The 19,811-nt window shown below is 43.5% G+C and overlaps 1 protein-coding gene across 1 annotated transcript in view; it reads left to right on the top strand.

The window, feature by feature from the left end:
• LOC146208293 (Golgi-associated PDZ and coiled-coil motif-containing protein-like) overlaps positions 1-19,126 on the top strand; it is a 43,918-nt gene extending 24,792 nt beyond the window's left edge. Inside the window, exons 2-8 of the mRNA XM_084592517.1 lie at positions 5,651-5,815; positions 6,199-6,374; positions 7,655-7,925; positions 10,651-10,815; positions 11,085-11,167; positions 13,720-14,007; positions 18,105-19,126. Of these exons, the coding sequence (XP_084448643.1) occupies positions 5,651-5,815; positions 6,199-6,374; positions 7,655-7,925; positions 10,651-10,815; positions 11,085-11,167; positions 13,720-14,007; positions 18,105-18,120 (1,164 nt within the window). The 3' untranslated portion in view covers positions 18,121-19,126. The remainder of the gene's footprint in view (positions 1-5,650; positions 5,816-6,198; positions 6,375-7,654; positions 7,926-10,650; positions 10,816-11,084; positions 11,168-13,719; positions 14,008-18,104) is intronic.
• Positions 19,127-19,811: the final 685 nt, after the last annotated feature.

Below are 19,811 nucleotides of genomic sequence, written 5' to 3'. Positions count from 1 at the left end.
GTTTTGTTATGTCTGCAACAGGGAAATAGAGCAACTAATACAAGTTGAAATTCAGATGCGTACCTAATAATCCGTCATGGTGGTACAGTTGTTAGGGCGCTCGACTGCTGTGCCGAAGGATTTGCGGGGTCGAATCCCGGCCATATATATATTTTATTTACAATACTGCCGGTCTTCTTCCAAGGCCATAGCAAGGGGCTTTAAGTACATTTCGAGCAGAGAACATATATACATATCTGTCATGGGCAGCAAAACAGGACATAAGAGTACACGTACGCGAAAAGAGGAAACATTACGTGTGCTAAAATGACGTACAAAGCAAGAAGATCAGGAATAAAAAAAACAACTTCACAATGCAATGCACATCGCGTAAATCGCAAAATTGTACACATGACCGTTTTCCCATCAACAGGTAGCAGGTACGGCTCTTGCACCACTATCATGAATTTGTTAATTGCTCTAATTCTGATAGGAATGAAAATAGAGATTGCACGCTAGTAATGCAACGATCTAAGCGATTTCATTCACTGATGGCGAGAGGAAAGAAGGAATGCTTGAATGTGTCATTGTGACAGATGTACTCTGTTAGTGTGTTTGTGCCGAAATGGTCGCGATTCTGAAAACGTTATGTATTTTCCCCAGTTTATTTTGTAGTGGTTATGTAATAACTGAAGCAGAAACTTCAGGCGCGCTTACTTTGCCCTCGATCATTATAAAGTAGATTTGCGAAGACGGAGAATCGGTGCGCTTGTATTTGTTACATATTACTCGTCATGCCTTGCGCTAAAAACGGCTTCGGTTTTTTTTTTTTTTGCTTTTTTTTTTTATGTTCGTTGCCGAATGAGGGAACCAGACAGTATTCGCGTATTCTAAAATGGGCCTTACGAAAGTTGTGTATGCTAGGAGTTTAGTGGCTACTGGTGTGAATCTTAGGCGTCTCCGTATAAAGAAAAGTTTTCGCAAAGCAGCCGATGCGTGAGAGTCCCACCTCAGGTCAGATGACAGCGTGATACCTAAATATTTATGGTGCCTAACTTCTGCTAATGGCGCGCCGTTTATTATGTACGAGAAGCGCGACAGGTGCTTTTTTATTTGTTACGGTTATATAAACAGACTTTTGCGTGCTTATTGTCATTTGCCATGTGCTACACCATTCGGTTATTTGTGTGAGGGAACTTTTCAGCAACAGGGAAGACGGGTGTTGGAAAGACTGGGATATAGCACATACCTACACACTTATAACAAGACAACAGAGGTATCGCGGAAAGTCAGAAATTGGTGAAGAGTTCGGCCCATACCAAGAAACATGGACCCCCGCCTACACCAGGGAAGGAGACAGGCAAGGGCAGAGCATTATGAAAAAACATTCGGCCAACAAGACACGTCAAGGTTCACCGACGCAGCCTTATACGAAACCAACTCAAAGAGGGCGATAGCCACGGTCACAGACTGTGAAGGCCGGGAGGCATAGTTAGCGCCTCGATCCAAAACTGTACAGTCACGGAGGCAGAGGAAGTGGCTATAGCACTGGCCATTAGGCAAGGAAGAGAAACGGGAGAGAGTCTGACGATACTGTCGGACTCTCAATTCGTGTGCAGAAATTTTCAACGGGGTAAATTATCTAAGGTAGCGCACCAAATCCTTACTTCCACAAGCGAGCCAACAAAACAATACACTCAAACACTAGTGTGGATTCCGGGGCATGCAGGGATCACGGGGAATTTGTACGCAGACAGGGTAGTCCGAGGACATGCAACCTACCGTGCGCCCAACGGTCTCGCGGCAGAGGACCTGATTCCGCTTGACCCTGACTACACCACAATACTACAACACTACAGAGGCTTGCGGAAAGTATATCCGGAGCCGCATAAAAAGCTCAGCAACGAGGAGGCCATAGATCTGAGGCGGCTACAGACGGGCACCTTCATTAATTTACACATATATTACACATGATGCATCCCACGACATTCAGAGACGAGTGCCCGTGGTGCGGGAAGACCCCTACCCTGTACTACCACGTAACATGGGAATGCAGCTCACACTAACTACAAAAAATTGAAAACCCAAATGAAAGACAGTGGGAGGCTTTGCTGGCCAGCTCTGACCCGGAGGCTCAGCTCTACCTGGTCACAAAAGCTCGCAAACTGGCGAAAGCCAGTGGTGGGGGCGCCAACCGCTCGTCAGCCTCGGCTGAAGAGGCGAAGAAAAAGATCCCCGAGCAGTTAATAAAGTTCGCTCGCTCGCTCACTCACTCACTCACTCACTCACTCACTCACTCACTCACTCACTCACTCACTCACTCACTCACTCACTCACTCACTCACTCACTCACTCACTCACTCACTCACTCACTCACTCACTCACTCACTCACTCACTCACTCACTCACTCACTCACTCACTCACTCACTCACTCACTCACTCACTCACTCACTCACTCACTCACTCACTCACTCACTCACTCACTCACTCACTCACTCACTCACTCACTCACTCACTCACTCACTCACTCACTCACTCACTCACTCACTCACTCACTCACTCACTCACTCACTCACTCACTCACTCACTCACTCACTCACTCACTCACTCACTCACTCACTCACTCACTCACTCACTCACTCACTCACTCACTCACTCACTCACTCACTCACTCACTCACTCACTCACTCACTCACTCACTCACTCACTCACTCACTCACTCACTCACTCACTCACTCACTCACTCACTCACTCACTCACTCACTCACTCACTCACTCACTCACTCACTCACTCACTCACTCACTCACTCACTCACTCACTCACTCACTCACTCACTCACTCACTCACTCACTCACTCACTCACTCACTCACTCACTCACTCACTCACTCACTCACTCACTCACTCACTCACTCACTCACTCACTCACTCACTCACTCACTCACTCAGCAACAGGTGATCTTCGTGGGTGTTGATTGTTTTGTAAATGATACAGTCATCTGCAAAGAGTTTAATGCTTATGTCATTGATAAAAAGTAGAAATAATAGTGGCCCAAGAACTGATCCCTGGGGCACTCCCGACGTAACGGGTACTGTTTTGGATGGGACATGCTCGAAAACTGCGTACTGGAAGCAATGTGACTGAAAGTCTGTTAACCAGGATAGTAATTCTCCGTCTCCGATAAAGGTTTTTAGTTTTCCTATTAAGTTAATGTGTGATACACAACCGAAAGCTTACGAAAAATCGAGCATCACAATGTCTGTCTGGCTACAGTTATTAATGCCAAGTGCTAGGTATGTACAACCTCAGTTGCGTAACGGCTGAGAGCTCAAGGCGGAATCCATGCTGATGAGGTGTTAACATGCTATTGCTCTCTAGAAAAGTGGTTACATGCTTCGAAATGATATGTTCGATAAGTTTACATGATGCACTTGTAAGGGATATTGTCTATAGTTTGCGGGCGAAGCTGTGTCCCCAGCTGATTTGTGGATAGGCATTATTTTTGCTATTTTCCACTCTTTTGGCAATCTTGACGACGAAACAAATTTGCGAAAAATAACTACAAGGTATCTGTAACACCACTCCGCTTACCTTTTTAAAATCTCGTTGGGAATATTATCAGGGCCGGTCGCGTTTTTAGCATCTAGTCTGAGAAGAAGGTTAAAAATACCGTCATCTGTAATTCTGAAAGGTTCAATTCAGTTACTGCGCAATGCGCTAGGCTCTGGGCAGATTCCGCTATCTTTAGTGAAAACTATTCAAAATCGCTCCCATTGACTCATCCCTGGCCGTGTGCAGTCGCTTCGCTCTCGGCGCTGCCCGTCATGTGACCACACTATGCCCGGCCGGCGCACACGGAGCCAACAACTGACCTTGTGTGCCATCATGCGCGATTGGCTGGTTAATTTTAATTGCTATGCAGTCATTCTTTTTTCGCGCTTTTATTTACCGCTGGCGGCGTCATTTCGGTGAAGGCGAAACGTAGAGGCATCCGTGTTCTGTGCGATGTTAGCGCATATTAAAGATCCCCAGGCGGTCGAAATTATTCTGCAGCCCTCGACTACCGCACCTCTCTATCTTTCCGCTTTCAATCCCACCTTGCTCCCTTTCCTTACGGCGCGGTCTAGGTGTTCACGGAACAAGTGTACTCTCCGCCGGGGTGGTGCAGTGGTAAGACGCCCGACCACTGTGCCGGAGTACCCGGGTTCGAACCCGACCTCGGCGGCTGTGTTTCGATGGAGGCGAAACGAAGAGGCGCCTGTGTACTGTGCGATGTCAGCGCACGTTAAATATCCCCAGGTGGTCGAAATTACTCCGTAGCCCTCCACTACGGCTCCTCTTTCTCTCCTTCTACTTTTACTCCCACCTTCCTCCCTTACCTTACGGCGCTGTTCAGATGACCACAAAGCAATGACACGGTTTTTAATCGACAGTTGGAAAGATATGTCTTTAGCTGTTGGGTAAACGGGAACGCAGAAAGAGCCAGAGAATCATGAGTGGAGTTGTCCTCACCGTCTTCTTAAAATCCCCTGGTACGTTACTTGAGGTAGTATTCTAATTGCAAGAAATTCATAGGGGTGGTTTTCGTGAGCATTCGAGCGAAATGAACCTAAAATTTAGAAATAATTTTTCAAAAGTGCTCCTGGCGACCGCTCGCGACTGATTGTGGTGATACGATGGTGATACGTTCCTGCGCACAAACCTCCCCGATGACGTCATCGGGGGTAGTGCCCGCTCATTAGGCGTCCCCAAGTGAGGCGGGCGAAACGGAGCGTGGTGGGGCGTCGTTGCGGCTTATTTTCTCTTGCGCGATGGCTTGCGCAGAGTTGAGGGGTGGAGATGCGTCATTTTCGGTCGCCAATATATATTCGATGTTGGTAACGCTAGCTTCAAAACTTTTTGCGTTGCGGAGAGGATTGGTGGGATATCTATTGCTCGTGCGCATTTTCTACTTTTAGTAAGCCGCTCTTCATGGGACCTACTTATGACATCAAATATGCCGTTCAGTTGCCAAAACCAGAAGCGTACCATGCACCAATGGATATACAGGTGGAATGTGTTTTCTTTGGCTGGTTTTGTGAAAGAGGCTTGCACAAGCTTAGAAAATGCAATATGTCACATGCCTGAGCCGTACTTGTGTCTATGCCTGTGTCCTTGTTTGTGTTGGGTGCATCGCATGCTGTATGGTCAACAGGGAAACAGGAAAGGGGGTGTAGCAATAGAACCTGTGTTTTATGACCTATTTTAGTAGACAGATACTACTGAACTTTTTTTTACTTACTGCTTTGAATCTCAAGACTAGTAAACGGCTCTGGTATCGCTGCATCGCTGTGTGGCTTTCCATGCACTCTGCCCACTGGTATGATGACCTGGAAAGTGGGAAATGTTTTTACAGGTCCTGCTGCTTATAAAACAAAACAAAAAGCTAGTGGTGCTCGTGTTTGTGTTCATAATACTAAAAACCTCATGCAATTAGACTTTGACTAGTGGCTTGAGTTGCAACAGAAATAAAAAAAAGTAAGCCAAAGGCATGAAAGCTAAAGATTGCTTTTAAAATTTGTAAATGAGCATTGAGTGAATGCCCGATTTCACTGCCATGTTATTTGAACTCGCCAATGATAAAATCTGAAGTTCTTCTGGCTTCTATTTCTCTTTTTATTTTGCTTGCAGTCTGAACTGCAGGAGCTCAAGTCTGACTTGTACGAGGCGCAATCAACAAGTGCTGTGCTGAATAAGGAGCTTCAGCACCTTGTGCTGCAGCTGCATTCAGCCCAGTTGCAGGTGTCTGCGCAAATGGGGCATGCAGGCGACTCTACTGCCATCAAGCAGAAGCTGGTGAGTTTATATTTCTCTCTTTTCATTCCCAAGCATATACATGATGGAAGAGCGCACTCACAGTGGATTTTTCTGAAGCAAGTTGACGCTGTTTTCTGTCTTCACGCAACCCAATGTGCTTTTTGGCACTCTTGTGGTCATCGCCCACATGGCGCCACTTTTCCATGCAGCAAGTTCATCTTGACACATTGCGGATGTACCCAAAAACACATTATCTTGTCACAATCTTTCTTTCTCATTCACCTGCCCCTTACGTTTACATCTGGTTCTGGAATTCTTGTCCCATTATGTGAGGATCTCTTTAACTTACCGTGCATATCTCGTACCTGATTTGAGAGTCGGTGCGGTTTAACGTCTGTGTGCTTTGTGCTGCCTCCTTGCAGGAACAGGAGATGGCCATGTACAGGATGGACGTGGGACGTGAGATGCTGCTGGAGGCAGAGGTGGCCCAGCTACGCAAGGAGAACACAGCGCTCCGCAAGGATGTGGTGTCCCTGCAGAGTGAGGTGTTTGGAGCAAAGCTGGCTGCCAAGTACCTGGACAAGGAACTGGCCGGCAGGTGGGGTGCACTGGCATAGTCACTGGTAATATGTAGTGCTCGCATTCTGCATCATGGTGATACGTCTGGGAAGAGCTTGTTCTTGTGGACACTCTAATGTGGTACTAGCTTTAGTTGATTAATATCTTGGGCAATGCATTAGGCAGGTGTGCTGTCTGATTACATTTATGGATATAACAATATGCCTCAAGAAGGACTTGTATGGTTGTTGTATTTTGCCAGTACTCACCTGTGGAAGCCAAAACTTGGGGATGGTCAACAAAATGGCATGGAACTTAAGACAATGCAGTAGGCTATGGAAGTGAAAGTAATGGGGGTAACTTTAAGAAATAGGAAAAGAGCAGAGTTGTTTGATGAACAAATATGAGTTAGCATTAGCTAAATATAAAAATAGGAAATATACAGGGTGTTTCAGCAAACACCTTCAAAACATCTAAATGTAGTGAGTTCGAAATAGAATAAAAATATTTGCAGGAACCATACACAATTTGCCACAAATCTACGCTAAATATATAGCTAATTAACTTTCATTTATTAGCTTAATTATTTCAGTTGGATGTGGTTAGTCCCTAGTGGCGAGTTCAAAGCTATGATCAGGACAATGCTATATCAGTTTAATTTGAACTGAAGAAAACTCGTTATCTAAAAGCCCTGCTGCACGAGGAAGTCTGACACTCTTTTTCATACGAAACCGACACTGTGTGCAAAAGCGATGTCCGGTGATGACGTGTGCAGTGGCAATGGCTCGGGCCATTGTCTCATTTTTATCATCTTTTGTTTTGGACCTTTTATGACTCTTCTTCTGTCCAAAAGCCTTGTTGAGTGGGGAGAACAGTCCTCTAGAACTTGGTGCCACAAACGCTACAGGGAACACAGCTCTGTTCCAGTTTTGATATTTTTGGCAATGACATTGCTCAACACAGTGCTGCATTTTGTTCAGCTGAAGGGGCAGATCAATGGAAGCTTCTCCCATTGATCTCCAATTAACCATGTTCTATATTAGTAGCAGCCACTCTATTCCAGCAAACTTAATGGTCAAATGTACCCACCTGACCCTCTTTCATTTGCCTTTTCATGGAATCCACTCTGTCACTCGAAGGAACTATCGATCGCCTGCTTTATGCATTACAGACCCTGCGTGTGTCCCTAACTCACCCTGCTCTTTTCCTGGCTAACCCTCTGTTAACCCTCTCACTTCCCCTTCCGTATTACATTTTCCTCAATTTAATTTCTCTTGCATAGCAGCCCTTGCAAAAAAGTGCTTCCTTTGTACCTTGCAGGATTCAGCAGATCCAGCTGTTGGGCAGGGACCTGAACCCAAGTGAGCATGACCGACTGTGGAACCAACTCGAGTCAGAGATCCATCTCCACCGGCACAAGGCAGTGATCCGAGCCTGCCGAGGCCGCTCCTCCAATGCAGCTGCCCTGCCTGGTCCAGAGCTTCCAGTTCCAGATGAGGGCACTCCCCTGCGCCGCCACCAGGGAATAGGGGATGTGCGCACCGTGCGGCTGACCAAGGGCAAGGACGAGGGCCTGGGTATCTCCATCACGGTGCGTGCTTTGACTTCTCAGAAAATGCTTGCTTCCGTAATAAATGATTAGTGGAGCTGCTTTGTTTGTTTTGCAGCAGGCTGAATAGCAAAGCTTTGGAATTTTCCTTTGCACTTAATCACTGCTCATTCCTTTCTACCTTTAACATGCTGTCAGTTGTAACTGTTCTAAACAGTTACGACACCGCCACCCTTTTTCTGACCAACCTGAACGACAGTAAAGTTCATCTTATGAATGTCTATTACCCCTGCTGGCACATGGCTCATTTAATGCCATTTACAGTGAAAGCTTGTTAATTCTAACTTCAATCTTTCGAATTTTCTGATAATTCGAACTGTACTACTTGGTCCAGGCAAGCTGCATAGTGGTCTGTGTACAAAAAAGCTTGTCAATTCCAACTGAGGTCGGTTCCGCTACGGATAATTTGAACTACACAGCGCTGCGTCATCGCAACCAGACGCCTAGCACATGGGCAAAGAAACGCCCTCGCAGTAGGGCGACATAGTTGCGAGGCTGCTCGCGTCAAAAACAGGACCAGAAGATAAAACCACTGACAAGACGCTGAAATTTAGGGGGTGGCGGCCGTGGTGGCAACTGCTTGCTATCTGTTCCGTTTGATGTTTGAGACTTACAACACAGTGCTCACTAATTTGACCTGCGTTAATTCGGAAATACGGCTGACTGGCTGACTATAGTTGTCAATGCAGCCCCAGCCGGCGTCCAATTCAGGCTATGGTGTCGGACGGGCGCTACGGGTCTCGCACAGTACTGTAAACGTTTGTCAAAAAGCACTCCTCGAATCAAACCTGGACTATGTGTTGCACAATTGATCACGCATCTCTGACGTATGCGCAACGGCAAGTGTGATGAAACACAAACTGCCTCATCCAACACGTGCCACCTTAATAGGTCATCTATGTAGTTTGTTTCGCGTTTCCGAGCTTCATGCCATCCCCGTCTGCTCGCGGCAACGGCGGTCATTGGCCATGCGTCAGCCAGCTAATCAATCGCAGCTGCGCGACGTTTCAGGCTGCGGTAAAGGGTTTTTTTATCTGTTTCCATCAGCGGTTCTTGCGCTGCTCCCACTGTGGGCTCTTTAGGTGGCCTTCAGCGTGTCATGCGGTGATGCCTTACATGCGATGCAGATTGATTGCGAAGGGGCGCTACCACTGTGCCTCTACTGCGTCACACTGTGAAGGATAAGTGCCGGCAAGGAGGCAAGGCTGCCGGCGCTCTGCCATTCCCCCGCCCCTCCACCATTATAGAGCTAAGTCAAAAGATACATGCGCCCTGATGTCATCGCTGCGCAGCATCATGGCATGCTGCCACGAAATGAGCTGTGGATTGCGACGACGCTAAAAGGAGGGATATACAATGACTAACCCTCTGTTCTTTTTTCCAAATTCTCAGCGCCAAAAGTGATGGGTGGATTCATTATTATGCAAGTGGGTTCATTACGCGAGTAAATCTGGTAAAATATACTGTAAATTTACCATAATCCAAATGGTTCTCGTCAGTTTCGAGACCATTTGGCAATTCCAACATTGGATAATTTGAATTTTTTCTGGTCCTGTCAAGTTCGAATTAACGAGCTTTTACTGTACATCTAATAATGTTTGCAGCAAATATCATTGAGATTTGGCATTCCGGTCTATGTGGGTGTACAAAGTATTGTTCGTAATTGACATTGATAGCCTTCCGCAAATTATCTCGAGTACTTAGTTGTAAGTTGTGCTTCTACATTTATAAAGTATTTTGTTTTGGTTGGTATTGTGGTATTGTATAAAACATTGTTTTTCTGATTCAAAAATATTAGGATGGTGTTGGACAGCACAGTTCAACTGCGTCCTAATATTTTGCCATCACCGCAGTGAGGTTTATTTCTCTTGCTGCACTGGCAAAGCTGAACAGTCGTCTCCTCTCGTGGAATCTATTGCAGTACAGTAGGTCACACGGCAAGACCACCAATATCATACTCACACTTAAGGACACTTTCACAACAAACATGGCTGACAGGAGCTGTCAGGAAGCAAATTGACTGGAAGAAAGAGTGAAGTTATGCAGTTTCCTCCAAATATTGTGTTGAACATAAAAAAAGTACAAAAATTTAAGAAAGGCAGTAACTAGAAATTTATACAAGTGTAAACTATAATTTATTATAATAACTATGACTATATCTATAATTGTGTAAACTACATAAGTTTCACGTGCTTGAGTTTGGCAACCTATTCATTTAATGGGTTATTGTATTAGCTGTGAATCTCATGCACCATGCCTGTGTAGCAAGAAAATTAAAAAAAAAATTACTGCATTAATTTGTGATATTTGCTACAAATGACATTAAATGTGCCATTAAACAATGGTATACCTTTGTGCGGCTAAGTGCACAAGGTAGCGTAATAGTATTTAAAAAGGCAACACCAATCATAATTACATTCTCTGAACTCACATTTGCACGCAAGGGAGGTGGTTTTTAGTGAAGCAACTGGAAAATTCTGCAGTATCTGTAATGTATTTGCATGACTATGAAACGATTTTAAAAAAAATCGAACTGCTGGTAAAGATAGTTTTAATACTCTTGCCTTATTAAAAGCAACAACTTTGCAGTTCATTTAAAAAGCAGCTTTGTAATGACTAGTAGCTTACTGGCAACTCTGGAGAAATTGAACTACCATGAACCTAATTTTTGGAACAGTAGTAAATGTGGCTCTCTCTACTGTTTCAGGGTGGTCTAGAGCACGGCGTCCCCATAGTCATCTCTGAAGTACTGCCAGACATGCCCGCCTGGCGTAGTGGCAAGCTGTTTGTTGGAGATGCCATTCTTGCAGCCAATGGTGTTGACCTGAGGGAAGCAAAGCACCATGATGCAGTGAAGGTCCTTTCTGGATTGGTATGTTTTGTATTGTATATTGTATTAGTTCTCATATTTACATTATATAGCTGTGAACTGTTCTGTTTGGTACGGTCAGGCCAGCTGCAAAGACTTGACCTTTTCTCTGTGAAAAAAAAGGATAATAGCCCTTTCATGTGTGTAACATTTTTGCAACCAAGTTGCATACCATTTTCGAGTTGTTCATAAGCTTTATTGTATGCAAGCTCCCACACTTCATTTTGCCAAAGGAAGTGAGTTTTTTTTTTTATTTTTTTTTTTTTTTTCAGCAAGGTGACATTACACTCAAGGTGTTGTACATCTCGCCCGATGAAGACAGTGATGATGAAACACAGGACAGCCAGCACCTGAGGTACGTCAGCACACATGTAGCCTATTTTAACTTTTCCATTGCTTTATAGCAACGGCTCCCAGTTCCGCTATTTCGGTCGTGCCATGCTTATTTGTGATATGCAGTGCTGTTGGGCATGATGTCATTTGCAGTCTACCAGAAAAGAAAGTGATATACTGAAAGAACAATATTATGCACTCACTGCTGCAAATTAGATCACTGCAAGAACACTGCACGAGAATCTGGCTTGCCTGCCTGGAAGCCCGATCCTGGCCTGGCTCGGGAGATTAGTTGTTTCGCTGGACCTGGGCCAGGCCTGGGCCTGCAGTTGGGGTCCAGTGTGGAGTATGGGTTCATACTTAGAGCGCCATTGTCTGGCTTTTGATTGTAGAGTGAGGTAAGTTTGCGGCGCTGCAGCAGTAATGTGGATGAAATAAAGCTATGTTGTGCATTGCGAAAAAAAAAATTTAAGATTTATTGACTTTATTTATACTTTTACCCCGCCACGGTGGCTCAGCGGTTAAGGTGCTCGACTACTAAATAGGGGTACCCGGGTTCGATCATGGTGGAACTATCCGAGTTCTGATCGAGGTAGGAAGCATGGCACCCTGTTGTGTTGAAACCCAAGTAATCTAAAAGATTTTGAACATTTTACTGCAGTGCCACTCATAGCCTCAGTTGCCTTGGGACGTAAGCAGTTTCTTTTGATTTTCGGCTCTTTTGAAAGGTGGCCTGTTTGGCCATGAAACCAGTAAAGAAATCAGTCCAATTGATGATATTGTTACGTATATGCCACCGAAGAGAACGATGATGAAAAACAGTGAGAGACGACTTAGCCGAAGCCAGGGTTGGTGCTTGCCAGAACATTTAAGTCTGTCATCAGCTGTTGTGGTTTTCCTGAACTAGCCTTCTACCACATGTCATCTTGGTGGAGGTACTGAAATCAGTTGAAATTTATTGGAAAATCCTTAATTCCAGTTTGTTATGACTGAGTTGGCAGAAACCAATTGGACTTGTTGATTGGAATGAACTGTGCCCTGTTGGGACAAGTTAGGAAATTATTGCCTCCATTTGATTACAATCAAGTCACGATTGAAACCAGTTGAATCTAGCTGAACTTGCAGATTGGAACCATTGGGCAAAACGAGTTAATGTAGGTCCAATTGGGTTTAGAAATGTAATATATATATATATATTATATATTTGACAACCAAGCTAATAACTTTCTTAAACTTTAAAACTTTAAAATGTTAATCTGCTAAATTGCATATGTAATTTGTGCTTTATCTGAAGTTGAAATTAAATAAGTGCACCAAACTGAAATGCACCAACCACTAGCTAGCCCCAGTATGAGTGTCTCATGTTTCAGATATATACTAAGTGAGTTCTTTGAATGTGTATTCTGCTTATGTTAGCAGTGTCTGATAATATACACGTCCCTTGACTGTGATGCACGATTGTTTGCTTTACTTGATTTCTATGAAAGTACTTGCCATAATTTTAATTCCTTCATAAAAATGTTAACACATAAAGGCAGAGTGCCATTCTCACAAATTGGGCTTTTTCTTTTGCACTTACATATAGCTCATATTGAACACTTTGCATACCATAATAATATATAAGCACATTTTGCGAATGTCTGCCGGCTGCAGTATTACATGCATGAGATCTAATGGGTGGAATCAGGCAAGATTCAGTTGGTCTGATTCTATACTAATTTGTGATTGAAAATTAAGTGAGTGCAGCCAATTTTTCTTACTTTTTAGGAGGGAGGGGGATTCAATTTGTGGAGTCATGTTTATTAAAAAACAATTCCTTCCACAGCTTGCATGCGACACAAGCGGCGATTTATTAGACGTGTATGCAACCTTTTTCATTTGGCTCTTGGAACTTCCGAGCACTCTGTGATATCTCTGCACATCTACTGTTCAAAAAGCGGACAGAATGAACACTCCTCATTATCTCTTCCTTTTTAGTTCCAAAAAACAAGTTTCTTCAAACATTCCTACGATTTGAGCTTTTCTGCCAACCATTTCTTTATTTGTGAGCAATTTACCTGATGTGCTGTTGTGAGGACGGGCCTGTACCTACAGCCGCGGGCCTGGGCTGTGCTTGGGCCGGGCTTAGACCTAAAATTAAGGTCTGTGCGATGCTCTACTACAAACAGCTCTCACTAAGTATCATGTTGCATAGTGGATGTCATCCCGTGCGTTTCTTCTTTCTTTAACCTTTATTAGCATCACTGCATTAGCATGAAAGAGTCATCATACTGAAACATTCTCCTTTGTTCAGTGCAATTGTGTTTTTTATGTTTGAGTAGGTGCCCCTTCTCTTATGGTATAAAGCATGTCTTTGACTATTCAGAATTTTATCACTCATTTCAACGCCTGGCTAGAAATACAGAACTATCTACAAAACACTTCAAGAATATTTATTTTAATGGTCAGAGGGATTATGAACAGATGTTTTATGTCAAATGAATGATCTCTTCTATAGCACTTCCCTGGACCGTTGTGTGCTGTGCACTATATTTTCTTTGGCCACTTATTGATGAGCTGCCTAAATTTCTTCAGGTACCATTTCTTCTATCCTGAGGACGCCAGCGAAACCAGCGTGGCACCAAGTGACGACGAGAATGGCGTGACAGACCGGTCTCTGTCGCGTTTTGCCACGTCGCCGCATGTGACTCCGGGTCACGCGGCTCCCGTAGCGGTGCCAGGGATTGCGGTTCCTGCCACACCCGAAGCCAGAGCAAAATCCAGTGAGAAAGTCTGCCCAGATGCCCCACCTGAAGTCAAAGCCAAGTCTTCTCCTACAAAGTCGGTCGTTGAGGTGAACGGGACCGGTGACTGTGCCCAAGGGTGAGGTTTAAATTTCGATAATTCAACCCCTTGGAGATCAACTCGTTTGTGCTCACATTTTATTTCCTGAAGAAGTTCCAATGCCTGTTAAAACCGGGGATGAACGAGTTTCATTAACTGATTGTTATTGCTTGCCTGTGACACAAAAAGGCACCAAAGTCAAACCCTTTGCAGCTAGTCTTTTTTTTTTTTTCTTCTTTTTTTGCTCTGCTCAGAATGATTGCGTCACCACGTCCAAGTCTACCTGTTTCTTTCCCATAGCATTGGCACTTCTATAGAATTCAGAAGAAGGTTCAATAATTGCTTCTTGATCAACTTCTCTTCAGCTGTGTTAAAGTTACAGAGTCATTGTTTATTAAATCAGGGATTCTAGGTTGCAGTAAGCTTTGCTTGAAATATTTTTTTGAAGAGAGCCGAGCATAATCAAGTGTTAGAATCTAATGTGAAAGCACAGCTCAGAGAATTGTATACTGCTTTTCTCTCTCTGCGGCTGGACCTGAATGAAATTGAAATGTATAACACAGTGTGACTGGAAGGCAAATGCAGGGAATACGCTGAAAGGGATAAGTTAGCATTACAGCATTTTTAGTATGAAATAAAGAAAAGGTGCACAAATTCCAACCACAGCGGCTGGTTTTCAATGGTGGTGGAAAGCAAGGTGCCCATGTGCTCTGCGATGTCGTTACGCGTTAAAGAACCTCAGGTGGTTGAAATATTGGAGCCCTCTACTACAACGTCTCTCATAGCCTGAGTTGCCTTGGGGCGTTAAACCCCATAAACTAAACCAAACTAAAGCAAAGAGAAAGTGCACAGATCATCACACTTCTACATCTCTTCACTTCCGAGGTGAATAGAAGTATGTCTCCTAGAGCTACAAAACCTTGAAATGCTTTGAAAACACTGAGCCAGAAAGTAGTTTCAGGAAACTTTGAAGCCGCAGGTGAACACAGCATTATTCAATTCAACACACATAAATGATCTCATTGCCATGGTGATTTATTCATCCGGGCGCAACTTTAAATGTCTGGAATTAGAACTTGAATCAGTAGCCACAAGTCCATTTTCGTACACTATTGTAACGGGACTAGAAAGTTCAAGGTCTCTCTTGTCATACTTTCATACGGTCTTTGAATATGAGTACGGCTATTATTAAAGTCCTGTGCAGAGTAGGGCATAACCCCGGTTCGACGCTTGGCCAGCGTCATGATGCGTTAACCCGTTGTTTGCCGGCGCCTTAATAAAGTTATACATACATACATAAAGTGCTGTAAAAAAATGCGTATAGTACGAAGTCTTTTTCCCCGATTTTACCGTGCCAGATTTCTGCCTTCTATTATATGCGAATCCGAACAAATTTCATCCTGAGTTTGCAGTTCCAACCTCGTTATTAGTCAACGCCACAAGCATCAGGCTTCCAGCGAGAGGAGGCGATATCTAGCAGTGGTGTCGGTTGACTGTTTCGGTCTCAGCGCGCTAACCCCGCGATCCTTGAGACCATGATACCCACAACACGCACGAGACTGGAAGGAGGTCGATTGCACCTTGCCGCATGATTTAGGGATAAAGAAAGGATCATTTGATACCTTGCACGGCTCTCTCACGGGCCTCTCCAGCCATGCTGGCCACACTATACAGCCAAATCACTGACGCTTCACCAGTATTTCCAAAAAGCACGTCGGTTGCGCTTTCGGGAAATGCGGGATGCCGAAGCGTCTAGAGGTACAGAAAAAGTGTTTATACTGAAAGATGTCTCCAGCAAGAGGCTCTTTGCAGACGATATACATACCCGATGACGACAATCGCTAAAAACCGTGAATCTGAGAACACTTCATGGGTGCACACGCCGCACATCTGCGTGCAGTGCTGACGCGAACAGGCGGAGCACAGCACATGACGGCCGACAGTTTGTGCGCTGCAATCCCGCGTCTGAGCTGGAAGCGGCCTACTGGTTTTAAAACAGTTGGAGGACCATGTGTCTTCCACGATTGCCAGTGCGAATATGAGCTGCTCTTCTCCTCATGATACAGTTAAAACTCGATTTAACGAAGTTGAGGGGAGCCGTGAATTATTTCGTTAAATCGAGAACTTCGTTAAATTGAATGAGGCATTTCTTGGGCACATAATTCAGTACATTCGATTACAGTAAAACCTCGTTAAAACGTACCCGCTTAAACAGTACTTTCGTTTTAAAAGTAGTAAAGTCAAGTCCCCGACTGAGCACCCATTGAACATAATGCATTTTGCATCCGCATAAACCGTACCAGCTTATCGCGGTCGTATCGGTTAGCACGTACCATTTTCAGTTTTCGTCGCACTCGCGCGTGACGAATTCACGTCGGTAGCACCGACCCAAAGGACGGTTCGGCTAGCGGCGCAACAATCTTCCCTAAATACCGCCGACGGGACGGCAAGCCACACAGCTATGACAAATTGGCGCCAAAGTTGGTAATCATACAACTAGCGCAATCTTTGGGGGTCCGTATGGTCATCGTCATGACCCCCCGCGCTACTTTCGAGTGGGTAGCGCCAACACCACGACCGGCGCCGCTAGCGCGTATGAAAAGAAACAACAAAAATTCTTACTCGACAAGAAAGGCCCGAGGGGACTACAAATTTATTTTCCGCCAAAGAAGTCGGTGAATTTTGGCGTGAAAATAGACAAAAAATTAACACTTTTTCACCTTTATTTCTCGAAAAAAGGTTCGTTAAATCGGGACAGATCACGGAATCGGTTTCGTTATTTCGGGTTAGTCAAAGCATTGAACCCTATGGGCGTCTGAGGGGGAATTGGGATACTTTCGTTAAATTGAGATTTTCGTTAAATCGGGTTTCGTTAAATCGAGTTTCGACTGTACATGAAATTCTTCAACCAGTATGAGAAAGGGAGCAGCCGCGAAATTTACTTCAAGTCTTCCTCGCTCTGATGTGTGGATGAAAACTTTTCTTTATTGTTTTTCTTTTTATATATATATATCAAAATTGCGAGTTCAAATTGTATGCCGGTTTTTACGGTAATACTAGGGACACCTTTCACAGCCTGCAGTAAAGCATAGCATATTGAGATACCTCATTGAGCAAAGGAAAATAGTGATGTCAAATCAAATGCGCTATCTTTTATATGCACTAATGACATAGATGCAAAACCTTTGCTGCTCATGAAATACTGTGTTTCAGCAAACATTTTCAAATAGCGAAAAAATATATTGAGCATCAGACACTCATCCATGGAAGGTATAATTTACTGTAAAAAGATTCTAATTTTGCAGCCATTTACTGTAAAGAAATTCTAATTACACAGCTATTAACTAAAATTGCTAATTAGCTTTTCAATGGACAGAGTTGGAAGATCAGTACTAGCGAGGAATTCGAAGTCGTGGACAAAATGACAAATAAATTTTTGACACAAAGAAATATTTGTATCCTAATGCCCTGCAGGGTGAATAAATCTGTCCCCCCCCTCCCCACTTTTTTTTTTAATGAAAATGAGTATTAGATGCACAGGGAGCTTGTTGGAAATGCAGTGCCCACTGATAACATGCTGCAATGGCTATAGTGCTCAGTTCAAACTGCATCTGCCACATCACATTCATTCTTTTACTTTGCCACTTGGTGCAAGGAAAAAGCAGTCATTATCAACTGTGCGTGGTCATTATTTTCTAAAGCTGTGGAGCAAAAGAAAGTAAATGGCTTAGAACAGTAGAGCAGACATTTTGAATTGGACACCATACTTACTACAACATGTCACCGCTGGGCATGTCGTTTCCACCCAACTTCCTGCAGTCTAATGCACTCAGTTTTGGTTTTACGGCAAAAAATGAACCCGATTCCCTCACACTGCAGGGCTTTAGGAAAACATTTTTCTTCGTTTCAAAAATTAAGAGATGGTCTTGTTCCTGGTTTCAAATGCTCAATTGGAACTGTTTTAATTAAAAACTGATTAGTGAACTTTAGCTAATTATTTCATTAAAACAGTATTACAGTAAATTGTGTTCATCACTGAAAGTGTTTGCTGAAACACTCTGTGTATCAAACCAGCTGGCTTTCTGAGCCTAATTACTGACATCTTTTTTTTTCTTTCCCCATTTTTTTTTTTCCAGAGCTGTTGCTACATGATTGGAGGCATAGGCTGGTTGCATTCTGTGATGAAGATTTATTACAGCTATTTTTGGCACTTCCACGTGGCACTTTTGTCAGACCTGCTCCTCGGCACAACTCCTCTTTCATCTCTTGGTTGTTGGCACTAAATTAAAGAAGTGTTTGAGTGCAAACCAAGTTCATTCCAACTTTTTTTTTATGTGTATGTCAGTGCCTTTTCAGTGTTTTAATGTATCATTTGTGTTCAATTATATCAATGATGTTGCATAGTCTTTTATAAGGTTTAGTTTGCAATTGTGTAGCAGATGTCTCTGGTGGCATTTACAAGATAAAAGCATGGAATCTCGCTTTTTTATGTCAGTATTTGAAAAAATTTGTGCAATAATTTAGCACTTTTTTGTTGCCTTATTTTGTTTTTCACAAAACTAGTAAATATGTTTGCTCTGAACAGTTTCATTTAGTTTAAAACAAACTCTTCAGTTTGAATCTACTGAAAGCAATTGGAATCAAATAGAATTTATGTTTTAAACCTGGGCTAATGGAAATTGTATAGCACTAATTTCTAACATTTTATGGAAAGAGTTGTGTTTATGTAAGCCACGTTATAGCCATTACTCAGTGACAACTTTCCTTGGCAATGAAGCCAAAGCTAGAGCTGAAATGTGCCCTTGCTTTCTATGCAGCGGAATGTAGCCATCAGTTGCAGTTAATAGTACATAGCTTCCTTTTAAAAAACAGCACACTGTTGAATAATACTTATTATTTGAGGCATGTTTCTGTCAAAACTGCAATTTTCAGTGTTCTAAGGTCACAGAAAAAAAAAAATTGTAACAAATTAGACACCCAATCACAAGAACCTTTCATTAAACGGAAGCAAAAAATAGGGTTCAGAATGTGCCTCTCAAAGAGTTCAGAGCAAATGCCACTGAGCATGGATACCTTTGCCTGAATTTTGCCTCTGAATGTCCTAAAGTCATGGTGAAGATGCCGAGCAGGAGAAGGTGGCACATCTAGCTTTTTTTTTCCTCTCTACCTCTCTACTGTTCAGCCAAAGCGCATAGCTGAGCTAGATTGCCTTAGTGATGCATTTGTAAACAAGAGCATGGTATCGGTCTGCTGTCTTTGTTTTTCTCGCTCATTCCAACATACGAGATCAGACTGAAAATGCAGAGGCTGTTTTTAATCGTTGATATCTCTGGCACTGTCTATGCTAGATAAATAAATTTTTGTGAGCGCATGATAGGCGATTCCATATCTCTCATATTATCGGGTTTCCTTACACCCTTTCAGTGGCCTCTTAACGTCAGCTGCACTACCTTCCTTTATGGCGCGGTTCAGGTGCAATTATTATTATTATTAGCGGCGGAGCAAAGCAATCATGTAACAAGCAACGTGCCAGATGGGCATTTTGTGGCTGAACAACGAAGTTCTGAACTACTGAAAATTACAGAGCACTGCAGAATCTGCATTGGAGTAATGTGAAAGCACGGATGCTGCTGTTGGTTGCTTCTGGTTGCTTCTAGTAGCTTAATTCAATTCTTGTGTACCCATTTTGCTCTTTGGTACTTTCAAATTGCGCGCCAGTCCCTTCCTGTGTTGTTTTTCAGCTCTACCTCCGGTTGCGTGAAGTCCCATCCTTGAGGTCACATTAATTTGCTTCTTGTTCACCCATTTGTCTTTGGTAGTTTCACTCCCACCTTCCTCCCTTC

Source organism: Amblyomma maculatum, chromosome 1 (assembly GCF_055883805.1).
Source record: "Amblyomma maculatum isolate TAMU_Amacu chromosome 1, ASM5588380v1, whole genome shotgun sequence".
NCBI lineage: Eukaryota > Metazoa > Arthropoda > Arachnida > Ixodida > Ixodidae > Amblyomma > Amblyomma maculatum.
The sequence above is the reverse complement of the archived record's forward strand: the minus strand, read 5'-3'. Positions and strand labels throughout refer to the sequence as shown.